Raw genomic sequence first — 16,905 nt, 5'->3', positions numbered from 1 at the left:
GCTTTTTAAAACCATCTCTTTATTTGGCAATCCACATATTGAGAGATTCACTTAATAGAGTTAGAATTATCTCTGTAAAAACTGCATCTTTCTTTTTTTTATTATTTGAAGACCAGAAATTCCTTTAGAGGGCCGGCCCGGTGGCTTGGCGGTTAAGTGCGCGCGCTCCGCTGCTGGCGGCCCGGGTTCAGATCCCGGGCACGCACCGACGTACCACTTCTCCGGCCATGCTGGGGCCGCGTCCCACATACAGCAGCTAGAAGGATGTGCAGCTATGACATACAACTATCTACTGGGGCTTTGGGGGAAAAATAAATAAATAAAATCTTTAAAAAAAAAAAGAAATTCCTTTAGAATCACAAACTGGTTAAATTCTCTATCAGAGGGATCTTATTTTCTTCTTTAGCTTAAAGCTGCCCATAGCAGTAGCGAAGCACTTATTTGCTAAGAGCACGTGGAGGAGGAGGTAGGGAAGCAACAGACTTGCGGGTTTCCGAGATTAAAAGGAAGTATGAAGCAATAGAGAGAGCTGAGAGCAATCTCCGGCTTCTCTTCTGCTTGGAAAAGTCTGAGGGGCCTTAGGTTTTCTTAAGGAAAAAAATGTGTCTACTGCTGTATCCATCACGAGGCAAAAGCTTTTTCTGAAGAAGGAAGTTGATCTGGTACTTAATCAGGTTCTTAAATTTTGTAATTGCTAATGATAACATAATGACTTTTCCTCAGTAATATTAAGCTACTTTAAAATTTGGTTAAACTTTTAAAAATCTTTAAAACGCTAAGATCCTAAAAAACAACTGGCATTTGTTTAACGATCCCTGAAACTAATATGACAATATCAAATACCTCAAACATGAAGGTGTCAACTTCTTGCCGAATATCTTCGTCGCTTAGCTTGTTCCCTTCATCATCAGTCACGTTTAACAGTAAGTCAAGAAAAGCTCTGCTTTTATATTTGGAGGAGGCAGGACCACTGTCATCACTTCTACGACGTTCTTCATCTTTCTTCATTTCATTGGCCCGTTCAACAACGACCTGTATGATTTAAACAACCACATTCTTTTGCTTGGAATTTGATATAGCCCAATAATACATTTTCCTAGGAAAATATACTGGCTTCTTTTAACTTATTTTTTCTAAACCTTTCCTGTTCTTGCTGTCTCAACAAATAACTTAGGCTCTTGTGAAAATATAGTAAAGCTTCCTGTTAACATTTTAGGACATTATTTGCTAAGACTTTGAAAAACAAATTTAATGTCAGACAAATTCGGAATTTTCACGTACTATTTTCGCAGTCTCTCCAACACAGGAATCGAGTAGTCTACTAGATAGTAATCTAGAGATCTGAATGAGCTAGTGAGAGAAAGTTTAGATGGCGGAGAGAATGCAATCATTATCTAATAGACTGATTATGGATCACTCTAATTACATGTTGTATTAGAGAAAAGAAACAGCAAGTTGATTAGTCAGTTCACCCTGTATGCCTGTTGTTCCTTCTGCCTAGAATGTTCTTTCCTCAGATGCCAGCACGGCTGCCTCTCTCCTTTCTTCCAGGTCTCTGACAATTGTCACATTATCAGAAAGCCCTTCCCTGATCACTGCTATCCTGGTCCCTAGCACTCACTACCTTCCTAACCCTACTTTTATTCCATGTCACTTACTACCTGACATTATATTATACTTGCTATTTAGTGTCTTTCTCCTCCAACTAGAATGTACCATCCATGTGGCAGCAAATTTGTTCACTGACATATTTCTAACCTCTAGAACAATGCCTGGCATTTTGAGAATGCTCATTAAGTATGTGTTGAATGAACAAAAGAATTAAAGCCCCTAAACAATTTGGTTATACATTTCAGCTTTCTTCTCCTATCAGGCAATTGACCAAACCTGCTACTAAGTGGTTTGAATGAATAGATGCCAAGTTAGTTGAGGGCAAAACACCATGTTTTCTTTTTATCTTGGTGGAACCCCTATTGCCTAGCACTGAGTATACATTTCAATATTTATTAAATGAATAATATGGCTCATCCAATTTGGAATTCATTAATTGTTGATACTGATATCAATGCATGAAATTTGAGGAAAAATGTAATTACACTCACAAAATACAAACTGTTGGCCATTCTCCTACTGCCAGGTGATTATATATTCCACAGCAGCCAACTCAATCCAACATCTCCTTCATCTAACTTCTACTGACTTAGTAACCACTTGATCTGTTGGTGGTAGGATGTACCTCATGGTAAGGAAGTAATTCCAATATACTTTAAAGATTTTATTTATTCAGTTTTTTCCCCCCAAAGCCCCAGTAGATAGTTGTATGTCATAGGTTCACATCCTTCTAGTTGCTGTACGTGGGACTCGGCCTCGCGTTGGACAGAGAAGTGGTGCCTCGGGGCGCTCCCGGGATCCAAACCCGGGCCGCCAGCATCAGAGTGCACGCACTTAACCGCTAAGCCACGGAGCCGGCCCAATTCCAATATACTTTAAACCAAAATTTACAGCAAAGAGAGAATACATTTAAATAGGCACTTTTATCAGTACATTTAAATCATAATTTGATATATATTTTCAACTAAATCTTGCTTTTTCATAAACACATCTTTAACACAGACTGACATCCTATATCCAAAACAACATCACTATCTCCTTGCTATTTCTGAATTGGAAATAAAATGGTAATATCTGGTTATTTTAATCTTTTCCCAGTTGAGATATTGCTATAAATGCCGTTTGCCTTTGAAAACTACTACCTAATTCAGACATTGTCCAGGAGATTCTTATAACACAGATCCTTGTCTCTTTATTCTTTTAACATAGCACTCTGTTTGTTAATAAATGTTCATGGTTCATACCACATTTTGCAATTTTTTTAATAGACAATCTCCCCCACTAGCCTAACCTCTTTTAGGGTAGAGAACATACATGTCTTACTCAGTACTATATTTCTAACACTTGGTACAGTATTTGGCACCTAACAAGTGTTTAATATTTGGTGAACATATAATTTAAATGTAATCATGCTGTCTACTCTTTACCAGTATTATTCAATCCAACTTTTATTTTATGAGACTCAGGCTCCATGGTCCTATAATGGGTATGTTAACAAAACCTAGAAATCATGGACTCATAAAAGTTCTGGAAATGGATAGTGGTAATGGTTGCACAACATTGTGAATGCACTGAATGCTACCAAATTGTACATTTTGAATGGCTATAATGGTAAATGTTATGTTATGTATATTTTACCACAATAAAAAAAAAAAATCTCGAGGACTTACATTGTTGGTAAAATTATGTAGGATCTTCAGGACCCTTTTGTGTTCCCATCCTTCTTTAAACATAAGGAACAAAAGGTCAAGCCAGAGCCAGGGCATCTTCATTCTTCGATGTATCATATCACTCATCCTAGAAATAGGATAAAAATACATCAGCTGATACATTGGAAACGTGTGTTTCTTTCTTTTTTTTTTTTTTTTTTCGTGAGGAAGATCTGCCCTGAGCTAACATCCGATGCCAATCCTCCTCTTTTTTCTGAGGAGGACTGGCCCTGGGCTAACATCCACGCCCATCTTCCTCTACTTTATATGCGATGCCGCCCCAGCACGGCCTGTTTTTTTTTTTTTTTTTCGTGAGGAAGATCTGCCCTGAGCTAACATCCGATGCCAATCCTCCTCTTTTTTCTGAGGAGGACTGGCCCTGGGCTAACATCCACGCCCATCTTCCTCTACTTTATATGCGATGCCGCCCCAGCACGGCCTGACAAGCGGTGCGCTGGTGTGCGCCCAGGATCCGAACCGGCGAACCCCGGGCTGCCGCAGTGGAGTGCGGGCACTTAACCGCTTGCGCCACCAGGCTGGCCCCGGAAATGTGTGTTTCTTGAGCACCATTTGGTGCCTGGTCTCAGGGAGCGTAATTTGTGGGAAGGATGATGATTCATCTTAGAGGCTGGTAAGAGCTCCATGCTTTACGCTTAACAATGAATGCATGCGCTATGACACCTCCAATGGAGCTTAACAATTTAATGGGTTCTTTAGAAGAATGAAGGATCTGTTATAAAACATCCTTACTAGATGGCCATCTGATCTCTGCTTCTGTTTCTTCAGGGAGAGTTCTCGACCTCCCAAGGCTGCCTGTGGCTCTGCCACCACAGGTTGAGATGAAATCTGCCTCTTTTTAATGTCCACTCACTTGCTTGAGCACTCCTCTGGAGTGACAGAAAACAACGGGTTGCCATCTTCTAAAGAAAAGTGCTCACTAAATACCCATCTGTCACAGAGCTGTCCCGAGCACCTCCCTCATCATTTCCAGTGATGGAACAGAAAGATGTCTACATGATCACCTCCTTCGGGACAGCTTAGATGCCAGTTCTTCAGAGAGGCCTTTGCTGGCTGCTCAATCTCTAGGACATATTCCTGTTTTCCTCTCTCATATCAATTTGGTCTTTTCTTTCTAAGCAATTATTATAATTTATAAGTTTATATTTATTTGTTTCAGTGCATGTTTCCCATGCTATTCTGGCTATCCTGTCTGTTTTGTGTGCTACTATAAAGCGAGTCAGAATCTTGTGCAATGAATGGCAGATTACAGATATTCAATAAATATTTATTAAAATGAAGTGAAATGAGCAGTGGACTTAAAGATAGGCTATATCAAATCAAATACTGGCCCTGCTTCTGAATAGCTGAATAATTGCAAGCAATTTTTAAAGTAAAATTGATTATTTCAATTAAAGAACAATACACACTCAATGCAGAAAATATGGGAAAGGAGAACGAATAACACACAAACAAAAAACAATAAGAAAGAGAAGCACATACAAAAAACAATAATGACCACAGCCAACATTTTGCTATAGTATCTTCTAGTGTTTTTCTTCCTAAGAATAATTTTTTATACCTAGTGGTTATCATATTAAAAAATTGTTTTTATCTTTCTCTTATCACTTAGCATCATAACATAATCTCTCAATATATTATAAAATAATCATTTTAAATTCTGCATAATCTGGGTGTGCCATAATTTACACAACCATTCCTCTACTGTTAAAATAAATGCTAAATGATTTGGTTAATTTTTAGTATAATGTTTCATTTCAAAACAATGAAAAAGATACAACACAGACAGAAATTATTAGCAACAATTTTTTAAAGCCCTAATCAATAACAATTTTAAAAGAATTGAAAGGACTCTGTTTACCTGTAAACTGCACGGACATACTCAGAATCATTATTAATTTGAGCACCAATATTCTTCCCCATAGCTGTTTCTGTAAAATATGGGTGAGAAGCAGCCATTCAATTCATGCACATATCTTGCCTTTATTTTCCAGTGGCAGACACTTGAAAAAAGACATAAGTTCATATACATTTCAGAATTGTTCTTTCCCCCTTTTCCCTCTTCTCTAGTACCTTCTGATTCCTACTCCCTATTCCTGCTCTTTCTTTCTTCTGATCTTCCTGGCATGTTGACTCTGTGACTGCTCTGTTCAAAGCCCTAGGAGTGGCTGCTGCTTCTCAGGTGGCTAACTTAGCAGTAGGACCACCCTGAAGAATGCAGTATCCTTTCCAATCCCCTCATTTGCCTTCCCAGCGGCATGTTATTTTCTATTGGGGCCATTTTATCTTTACATCATAACTTTAGAAACAAATCAACAAGACTTACCACAGATTATATCTAAGGCACAAAGAGTGATGTAAAGAAAGCAGTTAAACGCTTCTTGGTTAACATGTTTTTCAAGCTTATTAACCAATATATTTGCTTGTTCATTCATGACATCTAAGAAATCTTCCAGAATTGTAAAATGGAAAGTGGGTGTTAACATTTTTCTCCTAGAGCGCCATTTGTTTCCAGTACTAGAAATACAATACATGGTTACAATAAGAGAAGCAACCAAAGCAAATAAGGTATAAATACAGTCAAGTCAACAAAATTGTCCTGAAACAGCTTAATCTATAGATTCTCAAAGCTTTGGTCAGAATGACAAAGATCCATATATAGTTACAGAATGTGGATATTTTAGATATTATTTTATATTACTAATATTTAAAAGAACATTCATAAAAATTGAAAAAATTTTTTCTAAATTTCTAAGTTCTGAGTTTCTAAGAATAAGGGTTTTTTCCTCCCCTCTATCAACACCTGAGTCCTCAGATGATCCACATGTTCCATGATTCTACTTTGGTCTCTGCTCTCTTTGAATTCTCCAAAGTCCCCACAAGGGTTCTCCCATTCTCTTGCTAGGCTCTCTCAGAGAGGATGGAGTCCTATTTCTGGATGTCAGCTTAAAGATTGAGGTTACTGTGCTCCATATACTTCTCTGGGGCTGACTGCCTTTTTCATTGGATTTTCGATTTCCCTGCTCCAAACTCTCCATTGTTTTACTTCATTCATACATCAGGACCTTCTAATTCTTCTTAGAACACTGGTGGTCATCATTATCGAATATGGTGGCTGGAGATTACCATTAATCCTGTACTCCTGCCTGTCAAAGGCCCATTGTTCGCCCTACCTTTCCTTCTAGCTTCTCTCCTACTTCCTGACAGCACACTCTTGCTACAGGAAGACCACATTTTGTCAACTCCTGACAAAACAACTTGCCTATAGAAATAACTGTTTCTATGAGACAGCTTTACCAATTTTCCCTGACATACCTTGTAAGAAGTCCTAGGCCAAGCCAGGGTTCTAGGAACTTGTACATATAGGATTTGTCAATGTGCCTCGAACTAGTTAAAATTACCTTAGACAGAGAAAAAAATATTTCAGAGATAGACAGACATCAAAACAACCTCAGTTACGAGAATACCTGGCTAGAACACAACTGCTTTTTAAAGTAACATTTCATAACTATTATTTCTCTGTGATTCATTCCTGTGCCTCAAAGAAATTCAATTAGACTTTTGAATACATAACTGTCATTCAGTCTTGGGAACTAAATGGAGTTGAGAGGAAGGAAAATGTCTAAGATGATTCCCTGGTTCCTGCCATGAGACGAAGTAGAGGCAGTGATTGAGGGCAGGGGATGGAAGAGAGGAGGCAGGTGAATTCAAGGAAGACCACGTGTAGGGAGATGAAAATGACAAGTTTACTTTCAGGTATGTTGACTTGGAGGCATTCAAGTTGCCATGGTCTGAAAGGAGGAGGGAAGCTCCGGATAAAGGCTTAAGCTAGAGGTACACATTAGAGTGTCTCCAGCATATAAACAACTTTGGAAGCCATGCGTATGAGCAGGTCACCTGGAGTCAAAGTGAAGTAGAAAAGATGAGCATTTAGGACTGAGCACAAAATGCTCCCCAGACTTCTTGCTTAAGTCCCCTACTCTGGATAGATCTCTACCCACATATACCAAACCTACTTATACTAAGTCAGCAGTGGCCAAAAATAACCAGGATTCTGGAGTGTAGTACAAGAGAAACTCCAACATTTTCACTGTAATAACTAAGAAAGACATATCCCAGTGATATTCCCTGGGAAACTCTTTTCATTTTGTTCCACGAAGAGAAGCTCTGTTTATCCCATTTTTACTCCCTGACTCAAATCCTTTTCTTATCGAACCACAGGATAATTTCCCCAGTGTACAATAATAAGTAAAAGGTATGCAATCTTTTTGAGGAGTAATTTCAAGAGCTTGGATTAACAATATCTACCCTATCAAGATCAGATTAGCATCCTCTTTCAGGAAAATTAACTTGAAATAATAAATATGTAATGGATAAAATATGAGACTCTGAGCATCCTGAGGGAAACATTCATATTTTATTAGTCTTATATTTTTGGAATCATAGTGCCTGGTAGATAGCATATGCTTACCTTGTGGAATAATTTATTTATGGTTCTATAAAACTATATCCTTTTGCAGACTTTCCAAAAAAGGGAACAAATATATTGGGACCTGATAACAAATGTGTACAGACATCTAGAGACTGCTACTCTTCCCAGGATTTAGACTACATCTGGAAAGCATTAAAGCATACATAGCCTAAAATATTTAATGGAATGCTCAATGTACTGAATTCAAGTAAATATAAGGACACATTTATGATATTTATTCCGATGTGATTCTCACCCCATCAAATATACAGTGGAATATTGATCGTATTTGCCATATACTCACCTCCACATTTTCTGCATTATAAAAGACCACTACTGGCACTGGCCCAAGCCAGATTTTTAGCAGTGGTAGGTGTCGGTTTTCCTCAGTGTAATAAATTAGCTGCTGAAAAAAATCTGAAAGAAAATATTTAATTTTAAATTCATTCAAGAACTTTGTAATAAGTTCCTTATTGTGCCTTAGAGGTTTTATTTGTGGGTATTTTGTTTGTTTTTTTTTTAACTTTTTGGGCAAGTCACTTAATATCTCCAAGGTCTCTATTAAATGATTTAATGATTGAATAACAAGGATAATTTAAATTAATTATGAGTGAGATAACACATGAAACAACCTGGTTAACTGTGAAATGCCAAACATCAGGGATGCTCGTGAGAGGGATGCTTGTGGTGAGCCTTATCATGTGCATTGTCCAAAGCCCCTGAGGCTGTTAAGTTTCTCCAGGCCTTGCCTCACGCTGCCTCTCCTGCCCTGGTCGATGCTCCCCTTCCACTCTCTATAAACTCTCCTGTCCTTCAACTTCTCAAAGGTCTCAAGGCCTTCACAGAATCTCTTCTCTTTATAGGAAACTCTATTTCCATTGTTTTTTGTCTAACAGCACCAACTTATTCTTCCACTGTCATCTTAAACAGGATTACCCCGGGAAGTCTCTGATGCTCCAAACCAGATTTCTGGAAATATAACCTCCCAGGTTGGCTCCCTCTCCTTGGCTGGCACCCAGATCTCAGTTTCCTAATACTGTTCCCCAGTGATCCCAGGAGAAGTGACTGATTTCAGGGCTGAGGCAGAGAAAATACCAGATGAGTGGAATATATTGTGGGTTTTTCCAGAAAATAAGGAAGTGCTCAAAAAATGATGGGGTCATGTTGAAAAGTCAAGGAGCCAACTTGAAAGAGCTCCTAATAGCCCAGACTGGAACAATTTGAGCAACAGAATAAAGAATGATAGTACATAGAATAAAATAAAGATATATGAGTTTATACTAAGATACATAAATGCTAAGGGACAACTCTTATTTACAGAATAATTCTAAGTAAGGCACTTAGAAGAAATGAAGGAAATACAAAATTACCATTAGGCAAACACCACAGTAATCACTGTTGCAACCAAGATCCACCAGTGGATGTAAAAATCAGTGGGTGCAAAAAGTTTGAGGAGAAACAGGCTATTTGCATAGTCACAAAGTATCCCTAAATATTTACACTGATAATATTTATCTATAATATTTATAAATTACCAAGGGAAACATAGTAAGCTTAGAGTGAAACAACCTGGCAGACATCACTTTAACGAAGCAATCAAGGTCAACAACACCAATGACAATATATTGTCATCATGTCCCATGATATGATGCACCATGAAGGACACATCACTTCTACAGTATTCTTTTTTTTAATTGAGATATACTTGACATATAATATTATATTAGTTTCAGGTGTACAACATAATGATTCGACATTTGTATATATCGTGAAATGATCACCACAGTACGTCTAGTTAACATCCATCATCACACGTAGTTACAAAATAATTTTTTCCTTGAGATGAGAACTTTTAAGATCTACTCTCTCAGTGATTTTCAAACATACAATTCAACATTATCAACCATAGTCACCATGCTGTACATTACATCCTCAGGACTTATTTATTTTATCACTGGAAGTTTGTAACTTTTGATCACTTTCACCCATTTTGCCCACCCTCTACCCCCTGCCTCTGGCAACCACCAATCTGTTCTCTTTATCTATGAGTCTGGGTTTTTGTTTTTGTTGTTGTTTTAGATTCCACATATAAGTGAGATATCCAGTATCTGTCTTTCTGTGTCTGACTTATTTCACTTAGCATGATGCCCTCAAGGTTAATCCATGTTGCAGCAAATGGCAGGATTTCCTTCTTTTTTATGGCCAAATAATATTCCATCATATATATATATACATATATACATACATATATATATACATACATACATATACACACACACACACACACACACACACACCACAACTTCTTTATTCATTCATCCATCGATGGACACTTAAGTTGCTTCCATGTCTTGGCTATTATAAATAATGCTACAATGAACATGGGGGTACATATATCTTTTTGACTTAGTATTCGTTTCCTTCCAATAAATACCCAGAAGGGGAACTTTTGGATCATATGATAGTTCTATTTTTAATTTTTTGAGGAACCTCCAAACTGTTTGTCATAGTGGCTGCACCAATTTACATTACCACCAACAGTACACAAGTGTTCTCTTTTCTCCACATCCTCGCCAACGTTTGTTATTTCTTGTCTTTTTGATAATAGCCATTCTAACAGGTGTGAGGTGATATCTCATTGTGGTTTTGATTTGCATTTCCCTGATGATTGGTAACATGGAGCACCTTTTTATGTATCTGTTGGCCATCTGTACCCCCTCTTTGGAAAAATGTCTATTCAGATTCTCTGCCCATTTTTTAATCAGATTATTTGCTTTTTGCTATTGAGTTGTATGAGTTCTTTATATATTTTGGATATTAACCCCTTGTCAGATATATGATTTGCAAATATTTTCTCCTATTCAGTAGGTTGCCTTTTCATTTTGTTGATGGTTTCCTTTGCTGTGCAGAGGCTTTTTAGTTTGATGTAGTCCCACTTGTCTATTTTTGCTTGTGTTGCCTTCGCTTTTGGTGTCAAATCCAAAAAGTCATCACCAAGAGCAACGTCAAGGATCTTACTGCCTATATGTTTTCTTCTTGGAGTTTTATGGTTTCAAGTCTTACATTCAAGTTTTTAGTCCATTTGAATTAATTTTTGTATATGGTGTGAGATAGTGTACCAGTTTTCCCAACACCATTTGTTGAAGACTCTATCCTTTCCCCATTATATATTCTTGGCTCCTTTGTGGTAAATTAATTGACCATATTTGCATGGGTTTACGTCTGGGCTGTCTATTCTGTTCCATTGATCTGTGTGTCTTTTTTTTGCTAATATCATGTTGTTTTCATTACTATAAATTTGTAATAGAGTTTGAAATCAGGGAGTGTGATGCCTCCAGCTTTGTTCTTCTTTCTCAAGATTGCTTTGGCTATTCAGGGTCTTTTGTGGTTCCATACGAATTTTAGGATTGTTTGTTCTATTTTTGTGAAAAATGCCATTGGAATTTTGATAGACATTACATTGACTCTGCAGACTTCTTTAGGTAGTGTGGACATTTTAACAATATTAATTTTTCCAATCCATGAGCATGGGATATCTTTCCATTTCTTTGTGTCTTCTTCCATTTCTTTCATCAATGTCTTATAGTTTTCAGTGTACAGGTCTTTCACCTCTTTGGTTAAATTTATTCCTAGGTATTTTATTCTTTTTGATGCAATTGTAAAAAGGATTGTTTTCTTAATTTCTCTTCCTGATAGTTCATTATTAGTGTATAGAAATGCAACTGATTTTTGTATATTGATTTTGTATCTTGCAACTTTACTGAATTTGTTTATTAGTTCTAATAGTTTTTTGGTCGAGTCTTTAAGGTTTTCTATATATCATATGACGTCATCTGGGGGCCTGCCCCGTGGTGTAGTGGTTAAGTGCACACGCTCCCCTGCGGCCGCCCAGGGTTCGGATCCCAGGAGTGCACTGATGCACCGCTTGTCAAGCCATGCTGTGGTGGCATCCCATATAAAGTGGAGGAGGACTGGCACGGATGTTAGCCCAGGGCCAGTCTTCCTCAGCAAAAAGAGGAGGATTGGCATGGATGTTAGCTCAGGGCTGATCTTCCTCACAAAAAAAAAATCACATCATCTGCAAATAGTGACAGCTTTACTTCTTCCTTTTTGATAATGGATGCCCTCTATTTCTTTTTCTTGCCTAAATGCTCTGGCTAGGACTTGCAATATTGCATTGAATAAAAGTAGTGAGAGTAGGCACCCTTGTCTTGTTCCTGATCTTAGAGAAAGAGCTTTCAACATCACTTCTATGGTATTCTTGCCAAAAATGCATAACCTCAACCTAATTATGAGAAAGCAACAGAAAAATCCAAATTGAGAGACATTTTACAAAATACCTGAGCAGTACTCAGCAAAAGCATCAAGGTCACAGATTAGGAAAGACTAGTGTCAGGGAACATAACACAGTGGACCCAGCAACTAAATGCCCTGTGAGATCTTGGACTGAGTCCTGGAAGAGAAAAAGGACATTACTTGAAACAGTTGTGAAATTCAAATAAGGGCTGTAGTTTCATTAATAATATTATACAAATTATATAAAATGCGAATTTTCTAGTTTTGATAATTATACTAATTGTGTAAGATGTCACCATTAGAGGAAGCTGGGTAGAGGGCATATGTGAAATCTCTGTACTATTTTTACAACTTTTCTGTAGGTCTAAAATTATTTCAAAATAAACAAAATTTTAAAAAGAAAGGAGATCTATTTTTCTGAAGTGGAGAATAAGAAGTAAGCTGGAGGAAGATTTAAAAAATATTTTGTTAGTGGGAGAAGAACACATACATATACAAATATATAAATAATTGGCTTGTGTCTACATTTTCTTTAATAGTGGGAAAAAGTTTATAACTTAAGAGTCCACATGGCGGAACTGGGTTTGGAAATGTGACAAAAAATGTGAAAGATCTGTCCTAATGAATACAAGAAAGAATCATGGAGCTAAAAAGGACTGCTGAGCAGCATTAAAGACAATGTAAGAATTAGATAATCCCTACATTGGGAATTTAGTAGTCAATCAAATCAGTTTTCTATGACATGTCCAGAAATGAGAATGAATATGATGGAAGTACCTTAATTCTCCCTGGAAATACAATAAGCTCACCCATGCATTCCACTTGCAAGATATGTGCACCTCCAAAAGACCTGCTCCCTACTCTCCAAGAATTTATAATCCTGGGAGGCGGTCACTTCTATAACTAATCACAACACCAGAGAGAATGAAATGGGTACTAAAATTAAGTTTAAGCCTGAGGAGTTACTGATTCTCACTGAAAGAAATGGAGAAATTTCATGAATTTGAGCATTAAAGAATGAGTGGGATCTTTACAGGCAGAAAGAGGGAAGTGGGGTGGGAGAGGAGAATGTAAACCAAGCAACAGAAATAGCAGGGCAGAAGAATGGGGTCTGAAAACTCCCTGTAGCTTCAGCCACAGCAAAGGATGAGGGGTGATAGCACTGGGAGATGCGATTAGAGCACTGGAGGGCCGTGGAACTTTGATTCTCTTTTATAGGCTCTAGGGAGTAACTGAACGGTTCTGAAGAGGACTAGCATGACTAGAGTTGTATTTTAGGACAATAACACTAACGTGTGTGAGATCTGTGAATAACTTGGGTATGCTGGGACCACAGGAAGCTTCTAGGGGTGGAAAATAGGCTGGGATTCGATGGAGCCACGGTTAGGGGCACTGGCTCTGCTTTACGGCTGGCCCTTTTGTTGGGTACAGGGAAATGGTGACCATCAGTCCCAACTACAGCATCAAAGTAATGAGGAAAACTTGGGAGTCAACACTTTTTGTGTTGATACCCATGAGGCCTGACTTGACAATTCCAACCCCACTGTGAGGCTACTAATATGGTACTTGAGATTTTGACAAGGCTGTTTTGACAAGGGAATTTGGGCACCAGGGACAAACTGACGTGGCATAAAAAACCAAACTATTAAACTTTTCAGCTCTTTTTCAGAGTCAATAAATGTGCACATGCTCAGCCCATCCCTGCTTCTCATCCATTCCTAAGCTTCGCCCACCCCTGGGCTTCAGCTCAAGCTCCTCAAAGGGCAGTGGGAGACCGGCCAAGGCTCAGGGATGTCCACTGCATATAATACTAAACAAATAGTAATTATTTTTTAAAAAGTGTTTTCAGGGGCCAGCCCCGTGGCATGGTGGTTAAGGTTCAGCATGCTCTGCTTCGGCAGCCTAGGGTTCATGGGTTTGGATCCCAGGCGTGGATCTACTCCACTCATCAGCCATGCTGTGGCAGCAACCCACATACAAAACAGAGGAAGACTGGCACAGGTGTTAGCTCAGGGCTAATTTTCCTCATGCAAAAAAAAAAAAGGAAGATTGGCAACAGATGTTAGCTCAGGGTCAAAAAGTGTTTGCACATTTGGGCACATCAGAACCTATTAATAATTATCCTAAAATAGCTAACATTCATTATGTCCTATTTATTTGCTATGGGACATTATTATATGTCAGATCTAGAGCTAAGGGTTTTAGATGCATTATCTTTTATGCCTCATCATAGTTAGATCAGAAGCACTCTTATTACTGTTATTAAACGATTGAGGAAATTGTGCACAATTAAGTAACTTGTCCAGTATCACAGAGCTAGTAAATAGTGGAACCTGGCTTTGTACCCAAGGCAGTCATACCCCAGAACGTGCCATCTTAACCATTACACCACACTGCTTCACAATGTCTCCCGGTCAAACCAGTTGTCAAAATTGCTGTGCAAAGAGCTGGGTCAAATCAACAGTGTCAAACTATCGTGCTTCATGCTAATAGACTGCCTGCCTTGGTCTGGTCTGACAGAGGAGACGGGGAAGTCTGAATCTGTGCTTCGAAAGTTTCAGGTCCAATAGCAGGGAGCAGCTGGGGACAGCAGGTGTTGACATAATGGAATGGAAAAGCAAGAGATTAGAGTTCGAGAGGCTAATTAGATGTCAACTGCCATACTCCAGGAGAGATTACTGAGGCCAGAATTTGGACAGCAGCCACAAAATGAAAGGCACAGCCTCCTGTGTAAGAGATCAGGTTAATCTTAGAATATCCCCAGTTTTGCTAAGCTCAATGCTGGGCACAAAGCAGGGCCTCCATAAATGCTTAATTGACAATTACAGAATTTATTCTAACCAAATTCTGGACAGTGATGATCTAGAAACTGCATGCATTAAATTTAATCCTTAAGATACCTCCAGAATATAGTTACTTTTACAAGTAAAGGGTAAAAACTTCTAACTTTGAGAGTTTTAAACAACTTCTCAAAGTGAAACAAACAACTTGATTGCAAAGCTGGAAATTGAGCAAAGGTTTGCCTGATGCCAAAATCCGGTACTTGTTGATGCATTAAAAAGTCTCCTTGTAAAAGACAGTAGATTGTCCTTCTCTTCACTCCAAGAATTACTTTAAATACTCCAATCAACTCACAGTTTGTTTTGAAACAAACTCGCTCTGAGATTTCAATTCTTAGAAAAATTCCCCATGATAATATGATGAGATTTATTAAGTATACTGTTTCTTCTTGGAGGGTGGGGGAATCTATAGTTCTACACAATTATTTTTTTTTAATATTTATAAAGCATTAGAGTAGAAAGGGGAGGTTAGCTCTGCTTTTAGTATTAACCAAGATGATTTTTACAAATGTGGTTTCCATATATCTAAACGTGTTGTTGGATCACTTGTCACATTAGTCATATTAATGGTAAAAAGTTTACTTGAATTTCTTCTGCCAGAAAACATTTTCAATATTTTGGTAAACACTCTCTCGTGAGACCTCATCATATTCCTGTGAAGTTGAAATAACTATTTTTATTTGGGGAAACAGAAGCGGGAAAGAAATAATCCTTCAAGTTTTGGAGTTAATGTTCAGCCTGTAAAACTACTATTAACAATTAATCTGAGGGGGGATTGGATTCTGGTCCTGGGCTCATCTTAAAATATGTCATTTTGGGCAAGTCTCCAGCTCTGGGTATCTCAACTTATACACCCGTGAAAATGAAGTGCTAAGATCTAATCCAACCTCCCTGATGGCAGATTGCAAATATCAGGTATTTCTGAGAGCTTTCTAGCTTAAAACGATGTTTTTTTTTTTCCCCATCAACAAAACATAATATAAATCTATCTCTTCAAAAAGATGATTTCAATAAAAAACAATTTATTCTTTAATAAATAAGACTTTTGAAACCTGCAGTATGAACTTGCTGGAGGCCTTGCCATCACAGTTTATTGTATTTATGCAACCTCCTTAAAAGGGCTAAAATATGAAGGTCAGGAAGGAATGAAAGTTGTAGACAAGTCTTACGATGTCTGGGGTGGGGTGGAGTGTGGGGGCATCTCAGATGAACTCTGCTCTCTTATTTTCCAAAGAGAGAGACAGAGACAGAGGAGGGTCGTTCTAAGTTTTCAGGTATTTACCCTGTTCAGGGGAAATTTCTGCCCTTAACGCTTTAACAGCCAAGACAGGCAGTGTTTTGAGATAGGAGCAGCCACAAGGTGGGAAAAGGAAAAGAGGAAAAGCAGAATGACAGGAGTTTAGAAATACTGCATTTCATGCTATACATAAAGAAAAAGTTCCTATGGAATGGAGGGCACTAGCAATTTTGTCAATGTCGTAAACTGGAAAAGAAACGGTAGAATCGGGAATCCATTCTCCAGCGGGTAACAGATTCTTCTCTCTCCTGACAGCCAGCGCCTCGTCAGTGTTCCCGGCCGATGGGAAGGCGCGCGGGGCGGGGCGGCCCGGGCCTCAGGCTCCGGGAGGAGGTCCCGGGCGCGCTCCCTTACCTCTCGCGTCCGGCTTGAGCTTCAGCGCGTGGCCCACGAAAGGGTAGGCGCCGGGTAAGGTCGGGACGGCCCTCATCTGCTGCCACTTCCACGCGTAGCTCGCCACCATCTGCAGGACGTTCAGGATTAGGGTGGCGCCCGCCAGGGAGATGGCGCTCACGGCGCCCCAGAGCAGCAGCTTCTGCCCCATGTGCACCAGCCACAGCGCCATCATCGCGCCTGCGGTCCTCTTCGCACTGGGACTGAGGCTGCCAGGACGCCGGGGGCGGAGTGCTCGGGGCGGCCCCCGTGGTCCAGCCCCTGGAGGTC

At 38.9% G+C, this 16,905-nt stretch overlaps 1 protein-coding gene across 1 annotated transcript in view; it reads right to left on the bottom strand.

Moving 5' to 3' along the window:
* Nucleotides 1–16,905, bottom strand: part of CYP4V2 (cytochrome P450 family 4 subfamily V member 2) — a 28,059-nt gene extending 11,154 nt beyond the window's left edge. The window contains exons 1-7 of the mRNA XM_004428768.3: nt 16,597–16,905; nt 8,114–8,226; nt 6,654–6,739; nt 5,665–5,855; nt 5,200–5,269; nt 3,282–3,408; nt 844–1,032 (exon numbers count right to left, since the gene is read on the bottom strand). Coding sequence (XP_004428825.1) covers nt 844–1,032; nt 3,282–3,408; nt 5,200–5,269; nt 5,665–5,855; nt 6,654–6,739; nt 8,114–8,226; nt 16,597–16,810 — 990 coding nt within the window. The 5' untranslated portion in view covers nt 16,811–16,905. The remainder of the gene's footprint in view (nt 1–843; nt 1,033–3,281; nt 3,409–5,199; nt 5,270–5,664; nt 5,856–6,653; nt 6,740–8,113; nt 8,227–16,596) is intronic.

The sequence above is a fragment of the Ceratotherium simum genome, chromosome 28 (genome assembly GCF_057802395.1).
Source record: "Ceratotherium simum simum isolate JZ-2026a chromosome 28, ASM5780239v1, whole genome shotgun sequence".
NCBI lineage: Eukaryota > Metazoa > Chordata > Mammalia > Perissodactyla > Rhinocerotidae > Ceratotherium > Ceratotherium simum.
The sequence above is the reverse complement of the archived record's forward strand: the minus strand, read 5'-3'. Positions and strand labels throughout refer to the sequence as shown.